The sequence below is a fragment of the Selaginella moellendorffii genome, unplaced genomic scaffold, assembly GCF_000143415.4.
Source record: "Selaginella moellendorffii unplaced genomic scaffold, v1.0 SELMOscaffold_119, whole genome shotgun sequence".
In the NCBI taxonomy this organism is placed as follows: Eukaryota; Viridiplantae; Streptophyta; class Lycopodiopsida; order Selaginellales; family Selaginellaceae; genus Selaginella; species Selaginella moellendorffii.
Genome location: NW_003314380.1, coordinates 139951 through 163455, shown reverse-complemented (window position 1 = coordinate 163455; position 23505 = coordinate 139951). Strand labels below are relative to the sequence as shown.

The following is a 23505-nucleotide window of genomic DNA, read 5'->3' as shown; positions in this document are numbered from 1 at the left end:
TTGTATCTCTTGCAGGATCAAGAACAAGAAAGCTTTCTATTCTCTTAGAAAACGAGAGACAAATCTTCAGCACCACACACTTGTATTGATGTTGGAGCCTCCAAAGCTTGTTGCCAGGATTGGATTGATAGATTCTTTAAGAAGAACAGAGAAGAATTTAAGTACTAAGTTATGCTTGCCACACCGTATGTTTTTCCATTTCACAAATGTTAAATTGAATATGGCATTGCTGCAAGGAGCTGATCACTCTACGACATTCGTGCGGTATCTCTGAATGGTGAACACTGAAAGAAATCAAAACTGAGTTATCCTCGAATGGAAACACAGGATCGCAGGCGGTCACCGACTGCATGATGTAGTTGCGGAATGGTCTCGACCCCTTCTCCCCTGGGAGGAACGGCTTTGCCAGCTCTGTTATGAAGAGGTGGAAACAGTGACACACACCACACATTGATGCCCAGCACCCACCAACACCTCAACAACACAATAGGATGGTATGGACACAATAGCCCTCCTGTTAAGTGTCGCGTATCTTCCAGAAGGAATATTGCCACCTCTTTAGCTCTGTGGTGATTGAGAACTCCTCAAGCCAACATCCAAAATAAGTACCTAGCTTTTTGTATAGCTCGAGGGGTTCCGACCTCATGAACAGTTAATCTTATCTATCTTAACAAACATTCATAATGTCTGCGTTGGTGTTCTTCCTAGCAACCCGCATGCCCTGGAGGAGGTGATTGGTGGGGCGGCAGGTTTTGCAGAGGAGCTGCAACAACTTCTCCTCGTCCTCGCTGAGAAGCGTGGTGGAGAGCTCGATGAGGTGCTTCCAGCAAATGTTGGACTCGGCAACCTCCACTTCCTCCAGCACCACGGCGCACCAGTGTATGAACACGAGGCGCAGGTCCCTCATCTGTAGCAGGATTCCTCCCAACATGAGCTCAAGGAAGCGCGACAAGAACCCGAGGAGTAAGGCCAGGCTGCTGCTGCTACTGCTCGCCTTTCTCTTGAGCGCATCTAGGTACTGACTATTCATTGTCAGTTGGATCGCCAGCATCTGGAATCCCCTCATCGAGCAGCTCATGTGAAGATAACAACAGGCCACGGCACTTCTTCCGCATGGCTGCCTCAGCCTGAGGCTTAGCCTCATCCATCAGGCTTGAGTACGCTTTCTTCAGGCGGTGACTACTCCTGCTCCAGCGGCTGGGCTTCCAAGCATCCAGCAGCTTGTAGAAACTCAGCAGCTGCTGCTTCTCCTGCTTCGCTTGCTGCAAGCTGCGGCGTGGCTTGGGATCATCGAGTGAGGGGAGCGGCTTCTCCACTGGCCTTTCAGTCAGCCTGCTCAGAAGAACACTGTGCTTCGAAGCTAAATAATTGAATGGTACCCCTAAACGCATCAGCGTGTCCCAGATTTCCTGCTTCGACATCCCTTGCCATGAACTAAACGCCAAACGTTTGAGGCACTCATCCAGCCGCTCAGGATCTGTGACCGACATGTACAGCAGTCTCCTCCATTCCAGAACGATGACCTAACTTTTTCCGAAAGTAGATGTATTTATATAGTTGAGTATGGAATCCGACGTCACTCTTGTTCGCCATGTTTTTGTGGCAAACATGCTGGTGCAATGGTATGGCAGATTCGGGAGCGTCAAAGAGGCATTCAATCAGATCCGTTTTAGGACGAAACACTCCATGCCCAACTTGAAGATGCAAAACGAGTCTATGACGCTATGCCGCAGCTCCATTTCCAGACAAACTTTACCTCAAGCTCACGACAGGTGCTTCTCATCGTTTTTCACTGAGCTAAGCAACTCGTTCGCGAACACCTGTGGTCTTGTTTAGTTCCACTCTCCGCATAGACATTGGAGAGCACTATGTAACTCTGTGCATGCTCGGGGTTGATACCGGATACTTGGTCACTGGCTTCTTTAGCTCGAGGAAGATCTCCGTGAGTTCTACAAGCCCCCAGCAGCGTCATCCACACCGACGCCGCAGCTTCAAACGGCATCTTGCGAATGAGCTCCTCGGCATCCTCCAGCCTTCCATTCCGTCCGAGGAGATCCGCCATGCAAGAGCAATGGTCGCCCGTCCGGCCAACTTTGTAGTCGTGGATCATCGAGACGAAGAACTCCACGGCCTTGGCGGTCATGCCGCCGTGGCTGCAAGCCGCGAGGACGCACAGCAGAGTTACGTCGTCGGCCCGAGCTCCCTCCTGCTGCATCCGGTGGAAGATCGCCACCGCCTCCGCCGCGCAGCCGTGCCTGGCCGAGGTGGCGATCATCGAGCTCCAGCGGGAGGTGTTGAGCGGATTGGTGCTGCTGCTGTGGAGGAAGATCCGGGACGCGTCCTCGAGGGTGCCGCATTTGCCGTAGGCGCTCATCAAAGTAGTGCTCACGGCGTCGTTGATGTGGAAGCCACTCTCGTGGACGCAGCTGTGGATGCTCCTCACCTCCGGCAGCGCGATCAAACTCGAGCAGGCCAGCAAAATGGTGGTGAAGGTCTTGGCGTCGGCGCGGTGGCCCTCGAGATGCATCCGCCGGTAGAGTCCCAGCGCCTCGGCGTTCCGGGAGTTCTGAGCGAAGCAAGCGATCATCGCAGTCCAGGAGACGGTGGTGTGCTCCTCCATCTCCAGGAACACCCGGTGGCCGTGCTCCGGGAGCTTGGACCGCGCGTAGAGATTCATGAGAGCAGTGCCGACGCCAACGTCCACCGCCACCCCGCTGTCGACCATCACGCCGTGCAAGAGCTTGCCGCGGTCCAGGCCGAGGACGTAGAGAACGTTGGCGAGAGTGACCGCGTTGGGCTTGACGCCGTGGAGCTGCATCGTCCCAAAGTGCTCCAGGCAGTCGCTGTAACGACCATCTTCAGCCGACTCGACGATGAGCGCCGTCCACCAAACAACGTCCCGGGGCGAGCGACCGCGATCATCGTGCTCGCAACCATGATCCAGAGTGCTCAACCCGGCGATGGCTTCTCCGAGCCCGGTCTCCTCGGCGCAGAGACGCAAGAGCTTGAGGTGGCGCTGGGAGGTGACGCTCTTGAGAGCTCGGCGGGAATGGAGGAGGACGCTGGCGTACGTTGCCTTGTTGGGCTTGGCACCCTCGAGCAGCATACCGGCGAACACCTCCATGGCCGCTGGGAACTCGCCCTGGAGCGCGTACGCCGCGAGCATCCCGTTCCAGAGGACCAAGTTCTTGCGGGTGGCGGCGCTGCTCTTGAGCCGCTCGAAGAACTCGCGGGCTTCGTCCAGGCGGCCGGATTTGCCGAGCATGTTGACGATGGCGTTGCCGAGGATGGCGTCGCGCTCGGCTCCACACTCGAGGACGAGCTCCAGGACTGTTCTTCCCGCGGCGGGCATGGAGCAGCAGGCGTTCAAGACGTTGACGAACACCACCGCGTTGGGACGAACTCCCTCCAGCTGCATTTGCCGGAAGATCTCCAGCGCTTGCTCGTCGCGATCGCAGCAGCAGTGCGCGGTGATGAGCGCCGTCCAGGTGACGACGTTCCTGTTCTTCATCCGCGAGAAAACGCCGCAAGCTCTCTCCAGATCGCCAGCTTTGGCGTAGAGATTCACCAGCGCCGTGCCGACGATCACGTTGGTCTCTATCTCCTCGCCGAATCTCCCGAGAAAATCGTCGGGAAGGATCTCTCCCCCCACCACCACATCTTCGCAGGAAGAGCACAGATCAAGTAGTGTGACGAGCGTGATCTTGTCCACTGCCGCGCCCTCGAGCAGCATCCCCCGGAAGATCTCCAGCCCGAGCTCCGGGCGATGGAGCTCCTTGCAACCGGCCATGGCGACGCTCCACGTCACCACGTTCTTCACTGGCATCTGCTCGAAGTGATCGATCGCGTCCTCGAGGCTACCACAGCGGCAATACATGCTCACGATCGCGGTCCCGACGCTCACATCCCACTCCAATCCGCTCTCCACCGCGAGAATTCTATGGATCGATCGCGACTCCACTACGCAATCGGTCGTCCCCAGCGCGGCCAAGATCGTGATCTTGTTTGGAGCCACGCCGTCGAGCAGCATCGCCCGGAGTAGCGCCATTCCCTGCTGGAAATCCCCGTTCCGGGCATATGCCGTGATCATTGCGGTCCAGAGGATCACATCGCGATCGTGGAGATTGTCGAAGACCTGCCTGGCGCCGGGGATGGATCCACACCGGAGGTACATGTGGACGATGTTCTTGGCAAGAAGCTCGTCGCGATCAAGGCCTAGGCGAGCGGCCTGGGAGTGAAGAAATTTGCCCTGCGCAAGCGCGTCTGCCGATCCCTCGTCACCGCAAGCTTGGAAACCCCGCGCCAGATCCTCTCGCTGCCGCTGGAAATCCTCCATTCCAAATGCTCGCTTGCTGAGAGCGATGAATCCAGCCGATAGAGAAGATCGCCATCGCTTGTGGCAAATTAGCATCCAAAGGCCAGCTCGCTTGAGTCGAGGAGATCTTGCGGCATCGCCGTGGAGCTCTTGCTAGATCACACCGCGCAGAGATCGATTGACGCTCGATTTGAATCGAGGACGCGGGATTTCCAGATCTAGGAAGAGCCCTAGTTCTAGTCAGACCGTTGGTATTAGGGCCACGTTGGCAGCCGCAGTCGTGGCAAGATTATGAGCGTCCGTGCCAGGGCATCGACGGCTTTCGTGTACAGTTGTGGATTTTCTTCGTGTATGGTTCCCATTTTAGGGTTTGTGGGCAAGGGCGCTTCTTCCCGCTGCCAGTAGTTCTTCTTTTGCTGGATCCCATAGCTGCGCTCATCTCGCATGGACTGCCGGCGCGGCCGGGCATTGTCGCCATGAATCGACTCAGGATCTTTTCAGGTATGGGGCGGGCGGATGGGAGGGCTCGGATTGAGTCCGCGATGCGATGTTTTGCAGGGCGGCGCCGAGGCTTGGACTTGATGTCGAGCCCTGATTCTGTGAGTTCGTCGTCATCGAAAGGGCCTGGCTATGCCTCAACCAGCGCGGCGATTGTTATCCTCGACGACGATGACGATGTCCAAGTCTGTTCGCCCAGATCGTTTGCTCAGGTTAGATTTCTTTGGTTGAGAAGAAGAAGAAAAAACTTTCCTCTCCTTTTGTTTTGCCTTTTCTAATTTGCTTTGCCTCTTTAGGCCGTGGGCGATGAAAATCATACCGAGGAAGACCTTCTACAACTGCGATTGGGATTTTCCGGTACAAAGTTTCTTCTCGTTTCTACTATCTCGCTGAGAACTTTGGTTTTTTTTTTTCTTCATGATCTTCGTATAGGGTCGAAGCCTCCACGAAAATCGAGAAAGCTACAATCTAGAGCTCGACAGCAGCAGCAGCAGCCACAACAACAACAACAACAACGACATAGATCAAAGCGTGTTCATCCCACAACGATCGATCTCACCACGGAAGATTGCGAGGTTGTGTACGAGAGACCCCAGGTAAAGAGCTCCAACTTAGATCTACATTTGTTCCTCGTCGCTCCCAGCTAAGTTGCGAGATCTCGTCTCGCAGAAGAAGAAGATGGCTGCTCCAGCGCCTCCTCCGGCCAAGGAACCATCGCTCACTTGCGGCATTTGCTTCGACACGATGAAGAACGAGACGTCCACGGTTTGTGGGCATTTGTTCTGCGGGAGTTGCATTCTATCCGCCATCCAGGCCCAGAAGAGGTGCCCGACTTGCCGGAGAAAACTCACCAATTCGATGGTCCATCGGATCTATATCTCTGGAAATTCCACTGGCTAAGAACCAGCCCAAATTTCTCACGCTCATTGTCACAGGGAAAGCTTTTTGTGACACCTCCATAGGTTGTACAGATTTTTACATAGAAAATTTCTGGCTGCCCTGCGTGGCACTATTTTTCTGGTACGTGGAGATGCGATGGCAGTGTAATCCTACGTGGCTACAAGCTGGAGGCGGACGTGGCTGTTTGAATCCTACTAGGCTTAAAGGTGGCTCCCTTACGTGTCACTTTTGAGCATGGATGAGCCCTTGGCGGTAACCCTATCCAGGGTGAAAGAATCGATCCAGCAATACGGTAGCGGCGCTAGCGGCGCCATTTTCTCCAATCTCGCGGCGCTCGTCCAGAGATGCGGCAAGCTCAGCGCGATCGCGGAGGCCAGGCAAGCGGAGGATCTCATCCTCGGATCCGGGCTGGGAGGCGACAGACTGCTGGGGAATCTGGTGATCCAGATGTATGGGCGCTGCGGTGATGTCCAGGGTTGTCGATCGGCGCTGGCCCGGATCAAGAGCCCCAATGTGTTCTCGTGGACAATCCTGATCGAGGCATTTGCCCAGAATGGGCATTTGTGGGAGGCGGTGGAGGTGTTTGAGGCGATGCCTGAGAGGAATGTGGTGTCATGGACGACTATGGTGAAAGCGTTTGCTAGCTATGGGGAGATTGAGCGGGCGAAAGAGATATTTGAGAAGACGCCTGGGAAGAATGCTACGACGTGGAACGCGATGCTAGCCGCATTTGCCGAGAATGGGCAAGAGGGACAGGCCATAGAGCACTTTGGACGCATGAACTTGGAAGGATCTAAGCCGGACTCTATCACCTTTGTGATCATTCTCAACGTTTCCTCCCGCGCTGCGGGCTTCTGCTCAAGAGCTAAGGTGAAGATCCTCCAGACGATGATCGAGAGTGCTGGATTTGCCGCTGACTTGAAGATTGGAAATGGATTGATCGGCTTATTCGGCCACTGCTGTCCCGACGAAGCGAGGAGGATTTTCGATGAGATGCCCGAGCGAGATATAGTTTCGTGGAACAGCATGCTGTGGGTTTATGCCAGCAACTCTTTCGCGGACAAAGCTAGAAATTTCTTCGATTCCATGGTTGCAAAGGACGTGGTTTCTTGGAACACTATGATCGCGTCATACGCTCGTCAACTTGGCAGTGGCAAGAACGTGATGGAGCTCTTCCACTTGATGTGTTTATCAGGTACGAAGCCAGACAGAGTCACTTTTATCACTCTCGTTGATTGCTTCTCTGGTTCTAAGGATTTGAGTTGCTGCAGGGAAATACACGGGAGAGTCTACGAGGATGGACTTGGAAGCGATGTTGTCGTCGGGACTGCTCTTGTTAACACGTATGGAAAGTGTGGGAGCGTGCGGGATGCTCGAAGAACACTAGGAGAGATTGAAAACCCGGACGTTATAGCATGGACTGCGATGATCGCAGTGTTTGCACAGCACGGGCTTGGAGAGGAAGGCTTGCAAATCCTGGGACTTATGGACCTCGACGGCACGGCTCCATCCGAGGTAACGTTTCTAAGTGCTATTGATGCGTGCTCTTGCTTTGGTGAGCTCTCTAAAGCTAGAATGGTTGATGGTGTTGTTACAGAGGCAGGACTTCCCAGACGCGGTCTTCTTGCCAACGCTCTTATGGACATGTACGGGAGGTGTGGAAGCCTGCAAGACGCATGGAAGGTCTTCGAAGAAGTCACAGGAAGTTCGCAAGGACAGGATATAGTACCGTGGAATGTGATGATCGGAGCTCTCTCGCGGAATGGACACAGCAGTGAGGCTTTCAGGCTGTTCAAAACCATGAACTTGGAAGGTGTGAAGCCGGAAGCGATCACAGTTGTGAGCGTTTTGGACTTCTGCTCGATACCAGATGGGAAGATGGTCCATGCGAGCATCCTCGGGACTGGACTAGAGAAGCAAATCAGAGTCCAAAACGCTCTCATCACCATGTACTCGGAAGGTGGCTGTTTACAAAGAGCGAGAGACGTTTTCAACACCATCAACAATCCCAACGTCGTTTCGTGGAGTGCCGTGATCGCAGCTTATGCCGAGTGTGCTCGCAGCTCGGAAGCTCTCAAAGTCTTCCAGGATATGACCCTCCAAGGTGAGCTTCCCGACTATATTACCTTCATCGCCATAATCTCGGCTTGTGCTCACGCAGGCTTGCTCAAAACCGGCATCGAGTTCTTCGTCGTCATGAGACAAGATCACGGTATAGAGCCCAGTGCCGATCACTTCATGTGCATCGCGGACCTTCTCGGGAGGGTTGGAAAGCTGGAGCTGGCAGAGGACGTGCTCAGTTTTATGCCGTTTGAGCCAACGCCGGTAGCGTGGACAAGCTTGCTCGGCTGCTGTAAGACCTCAAATGACTTGGAACGAGCACAGAGAATATCGCAAAAGATTTTTGGGGTGAAAGAAGGTGCTTCTTCGGGACCATACGTGCTACTTTCAAACGTGACAAAGGCAGTGACATAAAATTTTCTCATTTCCAGACAACTGACAAAGGTATGCCAGTGAATTATTATGTTTCTTCTCGGGCGCTAAACTAGTGATGGTATCCGTGATATCCAGGGGCTGGAGCTGGAGCTGGAGCTGGAGCTTGACGTTTCTGTCTGGGACGACCCCAAAAGGGAGATGGTATTGGAGATGCAACCGGGGAGTGGGACGGAGGTAAAGAGCTACAAGAACGGCAGAGCGCTGATCTTGATATCCAGAAGTCCATCTCGCGTCGACAAAAGAGCTTACACACAGTTTCTTTCAGGTCCTTGCTGATACTTTTCTCGACAAACGAACTCTCTAACATGTTCTCGATGCCGAAATTCATGCAGGTTAGGCATACCATGGAGGTGTTACATTTGTGGCAAATGCTTTTGATGCTACAACCGAGGCACTGAGTGTTTGTCATTGGGTCGGTGCATTTCTCACAAGTTGTGTTTTCTAGAGGCCTTGGAATCTCAGCGAAAAGCTCAGATGTATCTGGAGACACAGATAGCGAGAAGAATGATCAACGCGGAAGTTTTGTAGAGCACTAACCTGGTAAGCCTTGTGCGTGAGACTGCATCAAGAGAAGCAAGGCATGGGGAACCAAAATGATACTAATAACTCTTGCCAGATCCATGCGAGAGATTGGATAAAGCTTCCCGGAACAAGAGAATTTATGGAGCTCCTTGTCTGGGAGAAGTCATGATTCAATCGGACATTTGGACAAAAACTTTGGTTTGGCGCTTCGTGATCTTCATCTGTTTTTGACAATCGTGACAAACTTTTATGTTCTAGGCTGAGACAGATTTAAAGTCCTCTCTAAGTGCGCTTGGGCGATACGAACCGAAGTGAAGGTAATGCAGGGACAAACTAGCGCGGCGAGACGACTGAGGTAAAACATCGTTCCAGCGATTTCATTGCGCTCATGGCTCTGGAACAGACTGATCGGCACTTGGTCGTGAAACAAAATTGGAAGGAAGAAAGTTTTGCCAGATTTATTGCGAAGAATCAAACTACTACAAACTATCACTACTGCACAGACAACCAGATCGAATCAAACACTAGGCCTATCTTGGAAACAACACACAGGTCCGTGCTTTTCCTTATTTCCTCGACTAAACTACGCTGGATCTAAAAACACTCAGTGGTGTTTAGGCGGGTTCTTCTTCTTTGGCATTCGCGTCGGCGCCGGGGCCGGAGAAGGCAATGGAGATGGCGATGGCGATGTTGCCCAGCAGAACTTACACATCTTGGATCCCTTGAAGAAGTTGCTGGCACAAAGTTTGGTGCAAAAGTAGCTCTTGGAGATGTCCATTCCATCGGGATAGACTGGAAGGGTGGTGACTTCCGTCCTACACTCCGTGCACTCGTCGAGGTAGTATACAATGCTTCCTTTGGGGCATTTCTCCGCGCAGTCCTTCTTCTCGACCTTGGCACTTGTGTAGTGGATTGGCTTGGCGGCTTGGGCGATGCCCAGGGCCTCCTTCTTGGCTTCCTCTTGAGGGATCTCCGTCACCATGGTTGGAGGTTTTGCTGCGGCTTGCTTCTGTGCAATGTCACAGAGCTTGCAAAGGAGCGGTTTTTTTGTGGTGGTGCAACCGTCGCAAACTCGTTTTAGATAGTCTGCGAGAAGAAGAAGTTAGAATTGAATTTTGTTTGAGAAAGTTAGATTGAGTTTACCTTCTTGAGCTTGGGACTGCTGTGCTGCAATCAAGAAGAAAAGAGCAAGAGCGAAAAGAGTGAAAAGAGAGCCCGCCATTGATGTATATTAACAAGAGGAAAGAAGAAGAAAAAAATAAAGTTTTGTGTGAGAGAAGCTATGGTGTGTTTAAATACTATAGAGAGATACGTTGGTTTCTACGACACTACAGGAGTGTATTTGTTTTTTGTATTACTGTTTATTAGGGGAATAGAATGTAGCCTTGTCACAGAACTTTAGCTTTATTTATATTTATTTCTTCTTTCTATGTGGAACATTTGCGTGCGAAGCTTGAGCCACATAGCGTTGACAATGCAGAATTTGATACATTTTTTTTTTTTCTATGTCCGTATATCAACCTCGAAAAGTGATGCAATTGTTACAGTTACAAAATTGTAGAAAATTCCATCAGAACTCCAGAGATCACTTAATGAAGCATGAGTTTACAGAACACAACAGAACAGAGTTGTTTATAAAGGTCATTCTAGGGACCGTCAATAATTAAAAATAACTATAATGTTAGGGGCCCAATAATGGCATTGTACATTTGATTTTTTTGTATTTTTCTCATGGTTCAATTTTATTTTAAAAAAGATAAGAAAAATTAAAGTATATAACATTCGAGATCCGCCCCATGCCTGTTCTTAACAGGCAATGCCCAGTGTTTAAGGGGCCAGTGAGGAGGAGTGATGCTGAAACTATCAGGTAGAACCCATGCTCCACATCCCTCCTGAATTTGTTTGTAGCAGTGCAACTAGGATTGGAGCGGTTCAGCCAATTGCAATTAAACAAACTCTCATAACAACACTTTTTTGAAAAACAAATCAATACGAAAATGGATCAAGCAAATTAACTGGAAGTAAAAAAAGAGCAATGTGATTTCATAAGGTAGTTCTGAATTTTATATTAATTAATAATAACTTTAATTTGCTCTTTTGCATTACCAAAAGAACTTAAGCTAGAGTATCAACATGTCAACTTCTAGTTCCGGTGGTGCTTGGATTACTCTGGTGATCATTTCCAAGATCATCCACTCCTTTGGATGGTTTGTCTTCGCCGAGCCACAGCTTCGAGACATGAACCGTGTGCTGCCGAAAGACACCGCACGTTTTGCATTCCACGGTGTTGTTGCAACTTCGACACTCTTCCTTGAGGCTGCACTGGAAGCAGAATGGCGACTTCAGACGATCCCGGCAGGTGTCACACGAGGTCTCGTTCGATGTCCAAAAGAACTGTGTTCTTCGAGCTCCATAGGGGAGATCGTCATCGTCGTCGTCTTCATCCTCTTCCTGGATCTTCGATCTCTCTTCTGGATTGCACAGCGAGCACATGAACTGGCCCTTGCTCTTCCTGCATCTATCACACACCAGCATCTCCTCCGCATTCACAGCCACGGAGTTTAGCCCCACCACCTTTCCCTGCTCGTCGCAGAAGTTCTCGCACATAAACTGCCCAAACTTTACGACCGAATGGTTGTGTTTGTTGTCGAAGAGAGTGTTGCATTCCTTGCAAAGCTCTGCATAAAGACACACACGAGTTTAGCAGGAAAACAATGAGAAGTTTGGGAATTCCAGTGAAAAAACCGAGCGATCGAACTGACCAGCAATCTGGGCTTGAGATTTCGCGAGAATGGAAGAGAAAACGACGGCCAAGAGCACGAAGAAGCTCATCGCTGCGCTAGATAGATACAAGCGAGGCTTTCGTTCTATCTTATATGGGCTAGATTTTTGACGCGTGGCAGGCTTCTAGGGTTCCTAGGTTATGGCCAAGCGTAAGCGCCACGTTTTGGCGCTCGAGGAGAGCGACGATGACGACGACGATCGCTTGCCGCTATCGCTCTCCTCGCAGAAGAGCAGCCAGGTTTCGTAGTTCCTTCTCTTCTCGCTTCCTTTTTTCCCAATGCGGGCGTCGGCAGGATTCGCGGTCGCCGTTCGAGCGAGTCGAGGAGGATATGGCGTTTCTACAGGTGGATAGCACTCGAGGTGAGCTGGAATGGACAATGGAATGCAATGCGAGCTAAGATTTCCAGATAATCGGCAAGACTCTGATAATCTTTGGATCGACAAGTTTCGGCCGGCCTGTGTGAGTGATCTAGCAGTTCATAGCAAGAAGGTAAATCACTTACATTCTTCACCATCGCTACGATTCTTTTGGTTCTAGTTCTTTCAACGTTAATTTTTTGCTTTGGTCGTTCCCTGTCTCTTTTCTAACAGTGGTTTTTTTTCTTTCTTTCTTCGTCCAGGTTGGAGAAGTGAGACAATGGATGGAAACCCAAATCGACAACCCCTTGGGGGTAAGGCTGGGTAAAACCTCTTTTTCCTCTCGCCCTTCACTAACTCTTGCGTAACATTCGTTTGAAATTGTTTGCCACTGCAGTGTTCATGCAAGCTTTTGTTGATCACCGGACCTGCTGGTGTCGGTAAGAAGGCGAGTGTTTTCTTTCCTTCAGTTTTTTTTCTTTCTTTCTTCGTTTCTGAAAGACGGTGGATCTTGTAGACTGTTGTGCGAGTCTTAGCCAACACGATGAATGCCGAGCTTTGTGAGTGGACTGCTCCAACGCCTGTTCTCTGGAAGGAGCATCTACACAATGATACACTAGGTAACACTTGACAAGAACTTTCTGAATTTTTTTCCTCGACATGGTTTTTAGGATCAAAATATAGTTCAAAGCTGAAGGATTTTGAAACATTTTTGGACAAAACAACCAAGTTTCCTTCTCTTCCACTAAATGCTCCGGTTAGGAGAACGAAATTCGTTCTCATTGACGACGTACCTTTAGTAAATGGGGAGGACAAGAAAAGGCAGCTACTCCAATCACTTCGCCAGTTACTTGCGGGTGCGAAGTTTCCAACCGTTATAGTTGTTACAGATGTGGCTGACGATGGTTTTCGAGGAAGTTCAATGGCACGATGCATGGGAGAGATAGTAAAAACACTCGAGAGTGGAGGAGCCTCCAAGGTATTTTTTTTGTTTTGTTCTCTCCTTTCGCTTTGTTCAGTTCGATTTCACAGATTGCCTTCAACCCGATCACTGTAAACGCCATTAAAAAAGTTTTGGCTAATCTTGTCAAAGCGAAGAAATGCCGTGTACCTAGCGAAATGGTGGCTGAAATTGCTCAAACCGCCGCGGGAGATATCAGACACGCCATCCTACATCTCCAATTTCTCTGCCTCAATAGTTCGAAATCCGATAAATCCGAGTCAAGAAGACGAAAGCGCCAGCAAGTTCGCGGAGCTTCTTCTACTCCAGACGACGAACCTCCCAAAGAACAGTATGGTTCGAAATGCGGTAGGGATCACATCTTATCTCTATTTCATGCTCTTGGAAAATTCTTGCACAACAAGCGAGTGGCCGACGCGGAGTCTGAATCAGGTTGGTACTTGTTGTTGTCTAAGAATCGTGACCGACATTTCTTTTTTGCAGGTGAAAAACTTTCGTGTCCACTTCAGCAACAGTATCAAAGACCACCCTTGCAAATGAAAGATCCCGAGCTAGTCATATCCCAGTCGCACGCCGAAGCTTCAACACTCGTCTCTTTTCTCCACGAGAATGGTACTGGCTCAGCTCTTGATTATAATCCTTGATCGTTTTGTGCAGTGCCAGACTTTGTCGATGACGATGCCATCGAAGACGTTGCGGACATCATCCAGTACATAAGTGACGCAGACCTCGTTGGTGCAAGATTTTCCTGGCAGTCGAGAGGGCCCCTCTTAGATTCCGGATGGACGAATGCTTCGCAACTTGGAGAAGCTGCGGCTGCTTCTTTAGCTGCACGGGGTGTTCTTTTTGGTAACACACACCCTGCTCCTCGAAGGTAGCTTCTTTTTCTCTTGTCTTTCTCCGGACAACTTAAACTTGGTTCTTTAAACAGATGGCAGACGCTGAGAAGTCCCATGCTTTGGCAAGTTGAGCGCTCGCTATCAAGCAAGAAGGTGATGCTTTCACATCTTTTGGTGGATCCGAGCTAACGCAAAAGTTTTTATTTTTTCTTCTCGGTTCGTGCTGCAGAGGGAGATCTTTGCGTCGTTGAGAGATAGTAATATTGGTCCGGTTGAGCAGGCAACCGAGTACATTCCATTCCTGCGAAATATTTCCGCGTTCACTCGCGACGCTTGGAAGCCGAGATCTCCAAAAGTTATCACCAGTGCTGCCGACGAGTGTGACGAGATTGAAGACGATTTCTAGATTTATGGCTTTAGCTTTACTTCGCGAGCTTTTCTTGAGTTTGGTAAAGAGCCTGGTAAAGGAGAGAAACTCTCGAGAAGAAATCTCGGCTATGGCGCTAAAAGATCTTGGCCGTCCATTTTTGCGTGTCATTTTTACCAAATGTTTGGTGGGAAGTCGTAATTAGGGTTCTTGGGTGATCGTGGAGCAGCAATGCGGGCGTAGGATCTGGTGGAAGGCCGCGCTAGATCTTTGCGCGCAGCTCATGTAAGCGAAATGTACGTGCAGGACAGGATAGACCCATCCCCGGCTGGGAATGGCGAGGCTCGAGATGGATCTGGGGCTCCGGCCAGGAATGGTGTGCACTTCAAGCTAGATTCGAACTCCACCACCGTGATTCCGGGCCGCAATGAGGAAGATTTCGAGGGCAGCGAGGAGAGCGAGGTGGAAGAAGACACTGAGAGGCGGCCGATTTTGCCCGCGCCAAGCTCCTCCCCTCCGGAGCCTTCCTCCTCGATTCAGTCGTTCGTGGTGGAGAATTTCCCGAAGATCGTGATTGGGCTCTTCGTGTTCCTCAGCGCGATAGTGTTCTTGATGGTGAGAAGCCGGGGCGACAATGCGGTGCTGTCGTGCATAGAGTCGGCTTCCAGGCAGAGGGAAGAGATTCCATATCCGAGAGTGGACTTGGAAGCAGCCAGCGCGAAAGTCGACAAGGGGATCTTGAAGTCCGAGAAGTGGATCGTCGTGGCGGTATCGGGAGCTCCTAGCGAAGAAATCCAGCAGCTCGCCAAGCTGGATGGGTGGCAGCTTCTAGCTCTTGGAAACTCTCAAACTCCCACCAAGTGGGAAGTTCCAGGGGCGATTTTCCTCTCCAAGGACGCTCAAGCCGGCTTGAACTTTCGGGTCCAGAGCCACATCGATCCAGACGGTCCCGCGAGGAAAAACGTTGGCTACCTCTTCGCCATCCAGCACGGAGCTCGCAAGATCTACGACGCGGACGAGAAGATCATCGTCCGCGGAGGAAACTTGGAGAAAGTCTTCGACGTGGAGCTGAGCGGAACCTCGGGCAGGAGGGAGCCTCTATATCAGTACCGGATGGTGGAGAACCGGACCATCGTCAATCCTTACGTCCACTTTGGCCAGAGATCGATGTGGCCGCGAGGTTTTCCCGTGAGGATGGTGGGAGAGACCTCTCTCGAAGTCGCCTACAACGAGATCGCTCCCGGGAGGCACTTCATCCAGCAGGGGCTGGCGAATGGATTCGCGGACGTCGATGCGCTCTTCTACTACACCCGGCGGTCGGAGCGCGAGGCCCTGAGCATCGAGTTCGATTTGCAAGCGCCGCCAGTGGCGCTTCCGCAGGGAACCATGGCACCCGTAAGCTCCGTCAACACTTTGTTCCACAGCCCGGCTCTCTGGTCACTCATGATCCCGGCGGACGTGAGCTCGAGAGCTGCCGACGTCGTTCGAGGCTACTGGGCTCAGCGGCTGCTGTGGGAAGTTGGCGGGATGGTCGTGGTTTTCCCTCCTACAGCGCACCGTGTCGATCAACTGGATCCCATTCTTCTCAAGGACGAGAAGGACTTGCACAAGATGGAGCGGCTCATCAACTTCGTGGTTTCATGGCGGTCGGACAAGCGGTCGTTGTTCCAGCGGATTCTCCATCTCAGTCACTCCATGGCTGAGAATGGCTACTGGAGCGCACAAAACGTCGACTTGACGGTGGCGTGGTTGCAAGATCTCGTCTCGGTTGGGTACCGCCAGCCTCGGATGCTAGCTCTCGAGCTCGGACGAGTGGACCCGTTGCTGTATAACTCGGAGCACGTCCAGTTCGTGCCGGAGACGCTGCCGTCGGTTTATCTCGGCATCCACGAGTCGTCGCAGCTGGAGAAGGAGATGGGAGACTGGCTCAAGTGGCGGCGTTACTTTGGCAACATCGTCCTGGTGCTCGACTGCTCGCCCGACGCGAATGCCACGGTCCTGGCATGGCGGATGTTCTACAGCCGCTTGTTCAAGCACGTTGAGATTCGTTCGCGGGAGAGCAATGCTGGCCTTCGAGTCGAGGGTGGAAACTTCACGTATCAGTAAGTTCTTCGGCAAGTTTCTTCCTTGTTTTTGTTTCTGAGAGTTTTGTTCCAGGTCCCTTCCAGAGGTGTTTGATCGCTACCCGCACGCTGATGGCTATCTTTATCTCAAAGATGATGCCGTCTTCAACTACTGGAACTTCGTCACCTCGAACAAAAACAAGCTCTGGAGTCTCCAAAAGGTGAGCTTGTTTCTCTTTCCCAGCTCTAGCCCAGCCTGATGGATCTTTCTCTCCTCCCCCTCCAGTCCAGAACAGCCATCCAGCCAAAGACGACATGGCAAGTTATCGGATTCAAGCGACCTGGCTCGGCCTGGTATCTCGCAAGCAGCGTCAAGAAGAGCATCAAAGCCGCTGTTCGTAGCTTGTCCCCAAAGATGCTGGCCAACTACAGGAAGAGCATGGACGACATGCACTTCGTTGTCTCGAGCTCCGATTCCTTCTACATCCCCCACCGCTACGTGAGCGACTTCAAGGCCCTAGTTCCAATCGGGGTGAAACTGGAGCTCCGTCCGGAGCTGGCGATACCGCTCTTCTTCTTGGCCATGGAGAAGCCAGCGAGCTACGACTCCGAAGCGTTCAAGTACGTGGCCGAGACGAGCGTGAGGCGCGATCCCGCCGTGTTTTACCGGAAGAGCAAGCACTTGGTTCGTCCCTGGAGCGCTAGAAACGTCTCGGAGATCGTGAGAAGAATAAGAGCTTTGTCGATCGGGGACCCGTTGCTGGTGGAGATTTTGTGAGAGAGAGAGGTTCCAGTCTCTCACAGCCTGTACAGCTTCTATGGCGTAAGCGAGAGAAAGAGTTGCTCCAAAATAGTGTTCAAGGAGCCGAAGTCTGAGAAGAACTGGAAAATAAGTTAACTTCTTCTCCATCGACCAGAGTGTGGCCTGCGAAGATGTAAGGCGGTGGTCGATCTGGAATCGGGGGGATCGTATCGTTGTCCTCGAGCAGCTTGAGAGCCTGAGAGATCGGAGGCCTGACCGCCACCAGCAAGTGTGCGCAGAGTATGCCAACCAGCACGAACCGCTGCTGGAGAACAATGGCTGCCGGATCACTCTCCCGGATCTTCTCATCGATGATCTCCGGCAATCTTCCGGCCTTGACCAAGCTCCACGCCCAGTCCACGATGTGGTAGTGCACCGGGTTCTCTTGGCTCGTGTCGAGAGCTCTCCTCCCACTCATGAGCTCCAAGAGTAGGACCCCAAAGCTGTAGACGTCGACTTTGTCGCTGCACTGGCCGTAGAGAGCGTACTCGACCGCCATGTAGATCGGAGTTCCAGCCACTCTGGTTGTAAGGTGGCTCATCCCCTCGGGGCTGATCTTCGCGAGCCCAAAGTCTGCCACTCGAGCGTTGAGATCCTCGTCGAGAAGGATGTTGCTCGGCTTGATGTCCCTGTGGATGATAGACGGCTCCACCTCGTTGTGGAGGTAGTTTATCCCGACTGCTATGCCGATGGCGATCTTCCTGCGCTGCTGCCATGACAAGGTTCCGGACGAGAGATAAGTTTGCAGGCAGCCGTTTGGCATGTAGTCGTAGACGAGGATGTGCTGCGAGTCGGGCCCGTTTGCATGGACGCAAGCTCCTCGGACGTAGAGGAGATTCCTGTGTCTCACCCGGTTGATCACCTCCACCTCGTTGAGAAACTCGGCATTGTTCTCCTTGGAGCTCGCCTTCATGACTTTCACCGCCACCTCCGAGTTCCCACGCTTTGCGAGAACTCCTCGATAGACCCGGCCATAGCCACCCTCGCCGATGAAGTTTTTGGAGCTGAAGTTCTGCGTGCCAGCTTTGATCTCCTCGAAGCTGAACTTGATGAGCCCCAGGTTGGGCATCCTCGACAGTCCCACCAGCGACGACTGGACAAGCTCCCGCTTCTTCCGTCTCCGGTGGAAGAGGAAAATACACGCGATCAGTGCTCCGGCTAGAGCGATCGCAGAGCCTCCAACGCCGATGCCAATGTAGAGCTTCGCGTCGGTCCCTCTCGAGCCTCCCGGAGCTCCTGCCGATGGTGGAGTCAAGCCAAGGACACACACTGCTGTAGAGGGCTCCTTGGGCCCAAGCTTGTTGACCACCCCGGCGGCATAGAGGCACGAGACGTAAACACACTGTTGGCCGACGCTGGTGCTGTTGGAGAGGCCCTGGAGCTCAAGAACAACCCTGGTGACATCGTCCGTGCACGACTGGCACCGCAAGGCGCTGCTAAGATCGCCGCCACACGAGCGCTCCAGCGCGCGATCCAGATCTGGAGCCACGACCCTCTTCCAGTCCGAAATATTCATAACTCCCGCGCAGATTGGCGACTGGACGAACATCGGCGGCTCGAAGGGGCAATCCCGGACGAAATCCGTGCCTGTGCCGTGAGAATCGAGCTCCGCCTGGAAGGATTTCAGGCACGCATTGGCCGTGGGGAGATCCGCGAACTCAAACCCTCCCGATCGCCGGAGGTAGTCGGCCAGGCCGATCCCAAAGGTAGTGAGCAGCGCGGAGCAGCAATCGCTGCTGTTCTTACCCGGAGGCGATCGGCGGCAGTGATCCAGAGTCGAGGAGAAGGCGCCGACGTAGCTGTAATCGACCGAGCAGGAGGCTGGATCGCCATCGCCACGGGCAGCTCCGGCGGCGAGCAAGGCAATTGCGACGAGCGTCACAATCCGCATTCTAGAGAGGAACTTAAACCCTAGTGCTCAAGGGGATTAAAGAGATACTGATGGTTAAGATTAATCATGATTAACATTCTATTATTGTAAATGGGAGATAACGACGGTTTGGCCGAGTGGTCTAAGGCGTTGGATTTAGGCTCCAATCCCAAAGGGCGTGGGTTCAAATCCCACAGCCGTCAACCCTGAACTGTTTTAAAGATTAACGTTTTAAGGAATATTCTCAAGCATATAATGCTAAAAGCGCAAGAATTTTCGCTGATGGGATCCGAGGGCGCGCTCCAATTCAAGCTCAGCAATGGCGCTCTCATGCCCGGCCTCGGCCTTGGAACTTGGCAGGCGGAGAAAGGCGTCGTTGGAGAGGCTCTCAAGGCTGCGCTCCAGGTATGATTTCTTTCCTCTTTGTGTGTCCATGTCCATTCTAGACTTCTTTCTCTTTTCTCTAGGCTGGATACCGTCACTTGGACTGCGCAAGCGCTTATGGCAACCAAAAGGAGGTGAGGAAATTTCACTTTTTTTTTCCAGGAATCGCTCCATCAATTCTCCTGTTTTCTATAGATTGGAGATGCACTCCAGGAGGCCTTCAAATCCGGTGATCTAAAACGTGAAGATCTCTGGATCACCTCCAAACTTTGGTACGTAGAGCGTGATCTCCGGAAGAAAACTAAAACTTGATCTAGGTGCACGGATCATGATCCCGAGGAGGTGTCAAAGGCTTTGGAGGCAACGCTCGCGGATCTCCAGATTGATTACCTCGACCTTTACCTGGTAAAACACTATGCTTTTCTTGTATTTTCTCCAAAAGCTTATAACTTTTTGATCTAGATTCACTGGCCAGTTCATTTGAAGAAACATGTCCGAGGTTTCAAATTGAGTGCCGCGGATTTTGCTCCTCTCGACATTCCAGCAACTTGGGCCGCCATGGAGAAGCTCGTCGATGCCAAGAAAACCAGAGCCATCGGCGTGAGCAACTTTAGCTGCAAGAAACTGGGCGATTTGCTCGCTGTTGCTCGGATCCCCCCGGCCGTGAACCAAGTCGAGTGTAGCCCCGTTTGGCAGCAAGCCAAGCTTCGCGACTTTTGCATCTCCAGCGGCGTCCATCTCTCGGTAAAGGGTTTTCCATCTTTTTTCTTTTCTGTTTGATCCTAACTAACGATCACAATGCAGGCTTACTCTCCACTGGGATCATCCGGCAAGAGCGTGCTCCAGAGCCCCGTCGTGAAAGATCTCGCGCAGAAACTCGGGAAAACTCCCGCTCAAGTCGCTCTGCGCTGGGGGCTGCAGCGAGGCTGCTCGGTTCTTCCCAAGAGCACGAACGCGGAGCGCCTCAGATCGAATCTGCAAGTGTTTGATTTCTCCATTCCAGAGGAAGAGCTCGCAAAGTTCTCGAGCATCCCCCAGGTATCGCGATTGTTCTTCTCTCCAAGTTTCTTTCGTGTAACCTTGATTGCTATCGCAGGAGAGAGTACTAGTCGGACGCGTATGGGTCGCTCCCGGCGGTCCATACGAAAGCATTGAAGCGTTATGGGATGGAGAGATTTAAAACCTCCGTGTAGAGGGAAAATTTAATTTAAACCAAGGCGGGTTTAACAAGCCCTACTTTATTAGAATTTAGGGTTCTTGGGCATCGCGAGGGAAATCTCTGGCGCTGGCATTGTCGCTGGCGTGGATCGATTTCGGCCTGGAGGCTGGGTAATCTTGTCACGCGTCCATTTTACAGGTTAGAGCTAGCGAAGATTTCATGCCTAGAGTGTTCGCAGCCGCTAGCCCGAAATTTTGGAGCTTGCGGAGATGAGCTGACAGCGAGGGAAAGGTACGAGTACAAGCATTGAAGTGATTTTAGCTTTGTTGTGAGGCTCCGTGAAAGTGTGTCTCATTTCTTTGCATTGTAGGGATCCCGGACAAGACGGGGTCTTTGGATGGGTCCCAAACGCAATGATGTCACAACGACCCTTCATCTCGAGCGCGTGAGCGTTGTTTCTTATTTCTTAGCGATTCATGGAGAGAACGATGAAATTGACCTCTCCTTTGGCTTCAAGTACCTTTGACCAGGTAATTCGCCTTCGATTCTTTTTTCTTAGCGTTAACATTGGTCTAGAGTTGATTTGTCCTAGCTTCTTTGTTGGCTTGCTGTGCAGGACTTCTAATGGGTGTACGTTTGGAATTGAAAGAAATGGTATGGTTCTCTTTTGGCACAGTGGAAGTAAGAATAGACTTGTGTGTTTTCCTTTTGTTTATACAGGTTTTGGGGGTTCCAAACTTTCTGTGATTCCGTGTTTCTTCTACCACTGGGCATCCTAAAAGCTAGCTTCTGTTCAAAACGGCATTGTGAAGGCAAAGTCGTGCATGCACTCTCGAGGAACAGCTCCGCGAAGCAACTTAAGAAACTGTCTGGCCCGGTGATTGGTCTCCGAAGTGTTATCGGCCTGGATGAGAAGAATCATCTGAGTAAAAGCACCTTCGCTGGCAGCTGCTTGGACGACAGAGTCATCAGCTTGGCACATCAACAACAGGATCCCGACTGCTCGCTCTGACGCCAGATCCGAAACCGTGAGAATTATCTTCACCAGCATCGGCACTGACAGACTGTGATCCATCAGAGCTTCCCGTCCTTCTGCGCATCTGGCCACGAACTCGAGCACAGCCAGAGCTCTTTCGGTGTTGAGTCGGCTGGCCTCGGAGAGGAGTTCTATCAACGGCGGCACCACACCACCTTGGACAGCCTTTACGAGATTCTTTCGGCAGGAGACGATGGCCAGCAACGCGGTCAGGCTCGCCCTGACTGCTCGCGGATACGCACTGTCCTCTTTGACAAGCTTGACAAGTCCCGGTATCAACCTCTCAGTCGCTCCCACCATCGACTTGGATTCATCGTCAGTCGCCACAAGCTCGAGCAGGCGGGCAGCGTTGATCTGGCCTTCGGTGTTACGTCGGTGGAGGATCCAGGATAAAACAGCCAGCAGCGACGGATTGATGATGGACTTTCTCAAACTTTCGATCTCGAGTGGTAGCAGAATTACGAGAACTGCGACCGCGTCCTCGCAGCACTGGAGGTCCTCTAGATTCGAAGGCCTGTCGAAACTTATCCTGGGCTGGAACGAAGACACCAAGCTGCTCAACGCCGGGATCGCCCCGGCACCGGCAATGCACTTCCGGTTCTTCTCACTCTCTTTGCACGACGCTCGGAGGTTCCGGAGGAGCCGGCTCTTTGCGCGTCCCGAGAGCTCGGCGGAGGAGATCTGGCGGACGAGGTGGCTGGCTTGCTCGTCGTCCAGGGGCTGCTTTGGAGTGGGAATTCTCTCGATGCCTCTCGACTTGTTGGCGACGCACCACTCCTGGATGAGCCTCCGGAGCGTGTGATTGGGGACCAAGTCGCGGACTTTCACCAGCTGCATGGTTCCGGGACAGGTGTGGTGGCCGTCATCAAACCACTTCTCAATGCTGCTCCGGTCGTAAGTCAAGCCGGTGCTCAGCGTCACCGGGTCCTTCATGAGCTCCAGCGAGATGGGGCATCGAAACAGCGTAGGAACTCTGGGCAATTGGATATCAAGCACCGGCGAGATGGCCATACCACTGCTGCTGCTGCTGCTACCGCTGCTACTACTGCTACCGCTATCAAAACTTGGTTTTTCCTTCTCCAGAGCTCCTTGAATCCACTAAAAGACCCCGATTTCTTGGCAGTGATCTACCTTCTCGACTCAAACTTATATCCTGGCTCAAGCTGCGAGCTTCCAGGCCTCTCCTTTGAAGACCCAGACATGATACATATACCACACGCCATTGCGAAGGCGCAAGACAAAGACCCATTCCGGCTCCCTGCCAGAGCAGTGGCTCAATTAACTCCAAATCACGGGGTCCCTGTTACACAGAGACAAGGACCAGGGGCGGCCGTTGGATGGGGCGCATGGACGGCGGAGATGGCGTTCCTGCGGTCCGCAATGGCCGGTGGTCATGGTCAACATGGCCGTTGATGTATTCGAGAGCTTCTTAATCCCGACTTGACCGCCACTGACCTTGACTGGAACACGTGGAAGTTTGGCCCGCGTGTGCTGTCGATAAATCTAGCTGGACTGGCTGACTGTTGACTGATCGTTATTATCTTCAGTTTTTGCACCCGCGATTTTCTGGTAAATTAGCGACCGGTAAAAAAGGGGACTAAGTCTACAGAACTACAATGTATTAAAGTTATTCTAAAGGTATAGCAGGAAATTTTCCAACTCAACTCTACAGGGTATAGCTTTTTAAATGTGTCTCAAGGGTGTCCCATAGCTGTAGGGGGCTTTGTCAACAACCCCTTCTTGTGAGCGAAAAGCTCCACTCCTAAGACACTGTAGGAAAATACACTTAGATTGAACTCCAAGGCCATTGTGTGAGTGACGGCCAGGCTGTGTGAGATTCGTCCTAAAAGACTCAAAGAATCTTACTAGAAAAACCGGTAAGCATATGAATCTTCAAAAGGTCGGGCGAGAATCAGTCGCTTTTTCAACGTTAACACTAAATGATCACAACCTCATTACAAGTTTCAGCACTTGTTAACCTCTATAAACCTTGTCTAAATTGAAGCAAGAAAAAAAAAAAAAAGATTCTGGTCAATCTATCCCATTGCTTTATCGACATGTAATTTGATTACTTGTCGACACTCGTTTTCTCTTGCTTCACAAGACTACAATGCCTTTCCAAACGTGTCAGGTCCGGTATTGACAAAAGTAA

General features: G+C 51.8%; 10 protein-coding genes and 1 non-coding gene across 12 annotated transcripts; 7 read left to right on the top strand and 4 right to left on the bottom strand.

Moving 5' to 3' along the window:
* Positions 1–1022: 1022 nt before the first annotated feature.
* Positions 1023–4336, bottom strand: LOC9639550 (pentatricopeptide repeat-containing protein At2g33680). Its single transcript, XM_024665169.1, has 2 exons — positions 1821–4336; positions 1023–1500 (listed from the first exon to the last, which is right to left on the bottom strand). The coding sequence occupies exons 1-2, from the start codon at positions 4334–4336 to the stop codon at positions 1023–1025; spliced, it is 2994 nt and encodes a 997-aa protein (XP_024520937.1).
* Positions 4337–4361: 25 nt separating this feature from the next.
* On the top strand, positions 4362–5829 carry LOC9639549. The gene is made up of 6 exons (XM_002991389.2): positions 4362–4448; positions 4588–4816; positions 4874–5025; positions 5110–5170; positions 5246–5409; positions 5483–5829. The coding sequence occupies exons 1-6, from the start codon at positions 4362–4364 to the stop codon at positions 5711–5713; spliced, it is 924 nt and encodes a 307-aa protein (XP_002991435.2). The 3' UTR covers positions 5714–5829.
* Positions 5830–5947: 118 nt separating this feature from the next.
* LOC112342791 (pentatricopeptide repeat-containing protein At1g62260, mitochondrial-like) lies at positions 5948–7124 on the top strand. Its single transcript, XM_024665168.1, has 2 exons — positions 5948–6908; positions 6985–7124. The coding sequence occupies exons 1-2, from the start codon at positions 5948–5950 to the stop codon at positions 7098–7100; spliced, it is 1077 nt and encodes a 358-aa protein (XP_024520936.1). The 3' UTR covers positions 7101–7124.
* On the top strand, positions 7122–10011 carry LOC9639490 (pentatricopeptide repeat-containing protein At3g57430, chloroplastic). The gene is made up of 4 exons (XM_024665195.1): positions 7122–7228; positions 7311–8218; positions 8285–8749; positions 8826–10011. The coding sequence occupies exons 1-2, from the start codon at positions 7129–7131 to the stop codon at positions 8186–8188; spliced, it is 978 nt and encodes a 325-aa protein (XP_024520963.1). The 5' UTR covers positions 7122–7128; the 3' UTR covers positions 8189–8218; positions 8285–8749; positions 8826–10011.
* LOC9639489 lies at positions 9310–9974 on the bottom strand. Its single transcript, XM_002991328.2, has 2 exons — positions 9875–9974; positions 9310–9817 (listed from the first exon to the last, which is right to left on the bottom strand). Exons 1-2 carry the CDS (start codon positions 9951–9953, stop codon positions 9336–9338), a joined length of 561 nt encoding a protein of 186 aa, XP_002991374.1. The 5' UTR covers positions 9954–9974; the 3' UTR covers positions 9310–9335.
* Positions 10012–11643: 1632 nt separating the features above from the next.
* LOC112342789 (cell cycle checkpoint protein RAD17-like) lies at positions 11644–14183 on the top strand. The gene is made up of 12 exons (XM_024665152.1): positions 11644–11753; positions 11809–11875; positions 11923–12005; positions 12136–12186; positions 12270–12320; positions 12390–12492; positions 12544–12851; positions 12905–13265; positions 13317–13445; positions 13491–13707; positions 13765–13825; positions 13902–14183. The coding sequence occupies exons 1-12, from the start codon at positions 11655–11657 to the stop codon at positions 14076–14078; spliced, it is 1707 nt and encodes a 568-aa protein (XP_024520920.1). The 5' UTR covers positions 11644–11654; the 3' UTR covers positions 14079–14183.
* Positions 14086–17015, top strand: LOC9639488 (probable glycosyltransferase STELLO2). Its single transcript, XM_024665151.1, has 3 exons — positions 14086–16141; positions 16197–16323; positions 16389–17015. Exons 1-3 carry the CDS (start codon positions 14334–14336, stop codon positions 16878–16880), a joined length of 2427 nt encoding a protein of 808 aa, XP_024520919.1. The 5' UTR covers positions 14086–14333; the 3' UTR covers positions 16881–17015.
* On the bottom strand, positions 16560–18795 carry LOC9639547 (probable receptor-like protein kinase At1g11050). The gene has a single exon (XM_002991326.2). It carries the CDS (start codon positions 18793–18795, stop codon positions 16960–16962), a length of 1836 nt encoding a protein of 611 aa, XP_002991372.1. The 3' UTR covers positions 16560–16959.
* A 102-nt stretch (positions 18796–18897) lies between these two features.
* Positions 18898–18977, top strand: TRNAL-UAG. The gene has a single exon. It is a non-coding gene; the product is annotated as a tRNA-Leu (tRNA).
* Positions 18978–19056: 79 nt separating this feature from the next.
* Positions 19057–21064, top strand: LOC9639487 (aldo-keto reductase family 4 member C10). 2 transcript variants are annotated; one of them, XM_002991386.2, is made up of 10 exons: positions 19057–19179; positions 19242–19292; positions 19354–19430; positions 19476–19563; positions 19621–19902; positions 19963–20196; positions 20255–20608; positions 20688–20847; positions 20934–20971; positions 21038–21064. In XM_002991386.2, the coding sequence occupies exons 1-7, from the start codon at positions 19057–19059 to the stop codon at positions 20336–20338; spliced, it is 939 nt and encodes a 312-aa protein (XP_002991432.1). In that variant the 3' UTR covers positions 20339–20608; positions 20688–20847; positions 20934–20971; positions 21038–21064. The 2 variants fall into 2 exon arrangements, with proteins under 2 accessions (XP_002991432.1, XP_024520925.1); XM_024665157.1 differs by having other exon boundaries at positions 20910–20971.
* LOC9639486 (U-box domain-containing protein 26) lies at positions 20998–22637 on the bottom strand. Its single transcript, XM_002991325.2, has one exon. The coding sequence runs from the start codon at positions 22362–22364 to the stop codon at positions 21111–21113; it is 1254 nt and encodes a 417-aa protein (XP_002991371.1). The 5' UTR covers positions 22365–22637; the 3' UTR covers positions 20998–21110.
* Positions 22638–23505: the final 868 nt, after the last annotated feature.

Coding starts and splice junctions, on each gene's coding strand:
- LOC9639550 (XM_024665169.1), bottom strand. CDS start 4,336: ATGGAGGATTTCCAGCGGCAGCGAGAGGATCTGGCGCGGGGTTTCCAA. Junction 1,501..1,820: donor GGAACTAAACAAGACCACAG/GTGTTCGCGAAC, acceptor GGAATGGAGGAG/ACTGCTGTACATGTCGGTCA.
- LOC9639549 (XM_002991389.2), top strand. CDS start 4,362: ATGAATCCAGCCGATAGAGAAGATCGCCATCGCTTGTGGCAAATTAGC. Junction 5,026..5,109: donor CGCCCAGATCGTTTGCTCAG/GTTAGATTTCTT, acceptor TTGCCTCTTTAG/GCCGTGGGCGATGAAAATCA. Junction 5,171..5,245: donor ACTGCGATTGGGATTTTCCG/GTACAAAGTTTC, acceptor ATCTTCGTATAG/GGTCGAAGCCTCCACGAAAA.
- LOC112342791 (XM_024665168.1), top strand. CDS start 5,948: ATGGATGAGCCCTTGGCGGTAACCCTATCCAGGGTGAAAGAATCGATC. Junction 6,909..6,984: donor CCACTTGATGTGTTTATCAG/GTACGAAGCCAG, acceptor GAGTTGCTGCAG/GGAAATACACGGGAGAGTCT.
- LOC9639490 (XM_024665195.1), top strand. CDS start 7,129: ATGGACTGCGATGATCGCAGTGTTTGCACAGCACGGGCTTGGAGAGGA. Junction 7,229..7,310: donor ACGGCACGGCTCCATCCGAG/GTAACGTTTCTA, acceptor GTGTTGTTACAG/AGGCAGGACTTCCCAGACGC.
- LOC9639489 (XM_002991328.2), bottom strand. CDS start 9,953: ATGGCGGGCTCTCTTTTCACTCTTTTCGCTCTTGCTCTTTTCTTCTTG. Junction 9,818..9,874: donor GCAGTCCCAAGCTCAAGAAG/GTAAACTCAATC, acceptor TTCTTCTCGCAG/ACTATCTAAAACGAGTTTGC.
- LOC112342789 (XM_024665152.1), top strand. CDS start 11,655: ATGGCCAAGCGTAAGCGCCACGTTTTGGCGCTCGAGGAGAGCGACGAT. Junction 11,876..11,922: donor ACAGGTGGATAGCACTCGAG/GTGAGCTGGAAT, acceptor TAAGATTTCCAG/ATAATCGGCAAGACTCTGAT. Junction 13,266..13,316: donor CGACGCGGAGTCTGAATCAG/GTTGGTACTTGT, acceptor TCTTTTTTGCAG/GTGAAAAACTTTCGTGTCCA.
- LOC9639488 (XM_024665151.1), top strand. CDS start 14,334: ATGTACGTGCAGGACAGGATAGACCCATCCCCGGCTGGGAATGGCGAG. Junction 16,142..16,196: donor GGTGGAAACTTCACGTATCA/GTAAGTTCTTCG, acceptor GTTTTGTTCCAG/GTCCCTTCCAGAGGTGTTTG. Junction 16,324..16,388: donor AGCTCTGGAGTCTCCAAAAG/GTGAGCTTGTTT, acceptor CTCCCCCTCCAG/TCCAGAACAGCCATCCAGCC.
- LOC9639547 (XM_002991326.2), bottom strand. CDS start 18,795: ATGCGGATTGTGACGCTCGTCGCAATTGCCTTGCTCGCCGCCGGAGCT.
- LOC9639487 (XM_002991386.2), top strand. CDS start 19,057: ATGGGATCCGAGGGCGCGCTCCAATTCAAGCTCAGCAATGGCGCTCTC. Junction 19,431..19,475: donor TGGATCACCTCCAAACTTTG/GTACGTAGAGCG, acceptor AACTTGATCTAG/GTGCACGGATCATGATCCCG. Junction 19,564..19,620: donor ATTACCTCGACCTTTACCTG/GTAAAACACTAT, acceptor TTTTTGATCTAG/ATTCACTGGCCAGTTCATTT.
- LOC9639486 (XM_002991325.2), bottom strand. CDS start 22,364: ATGGCCATCTCGCCGGTGCTTGATATCCAATTGCCCAGAGTTCCTACG.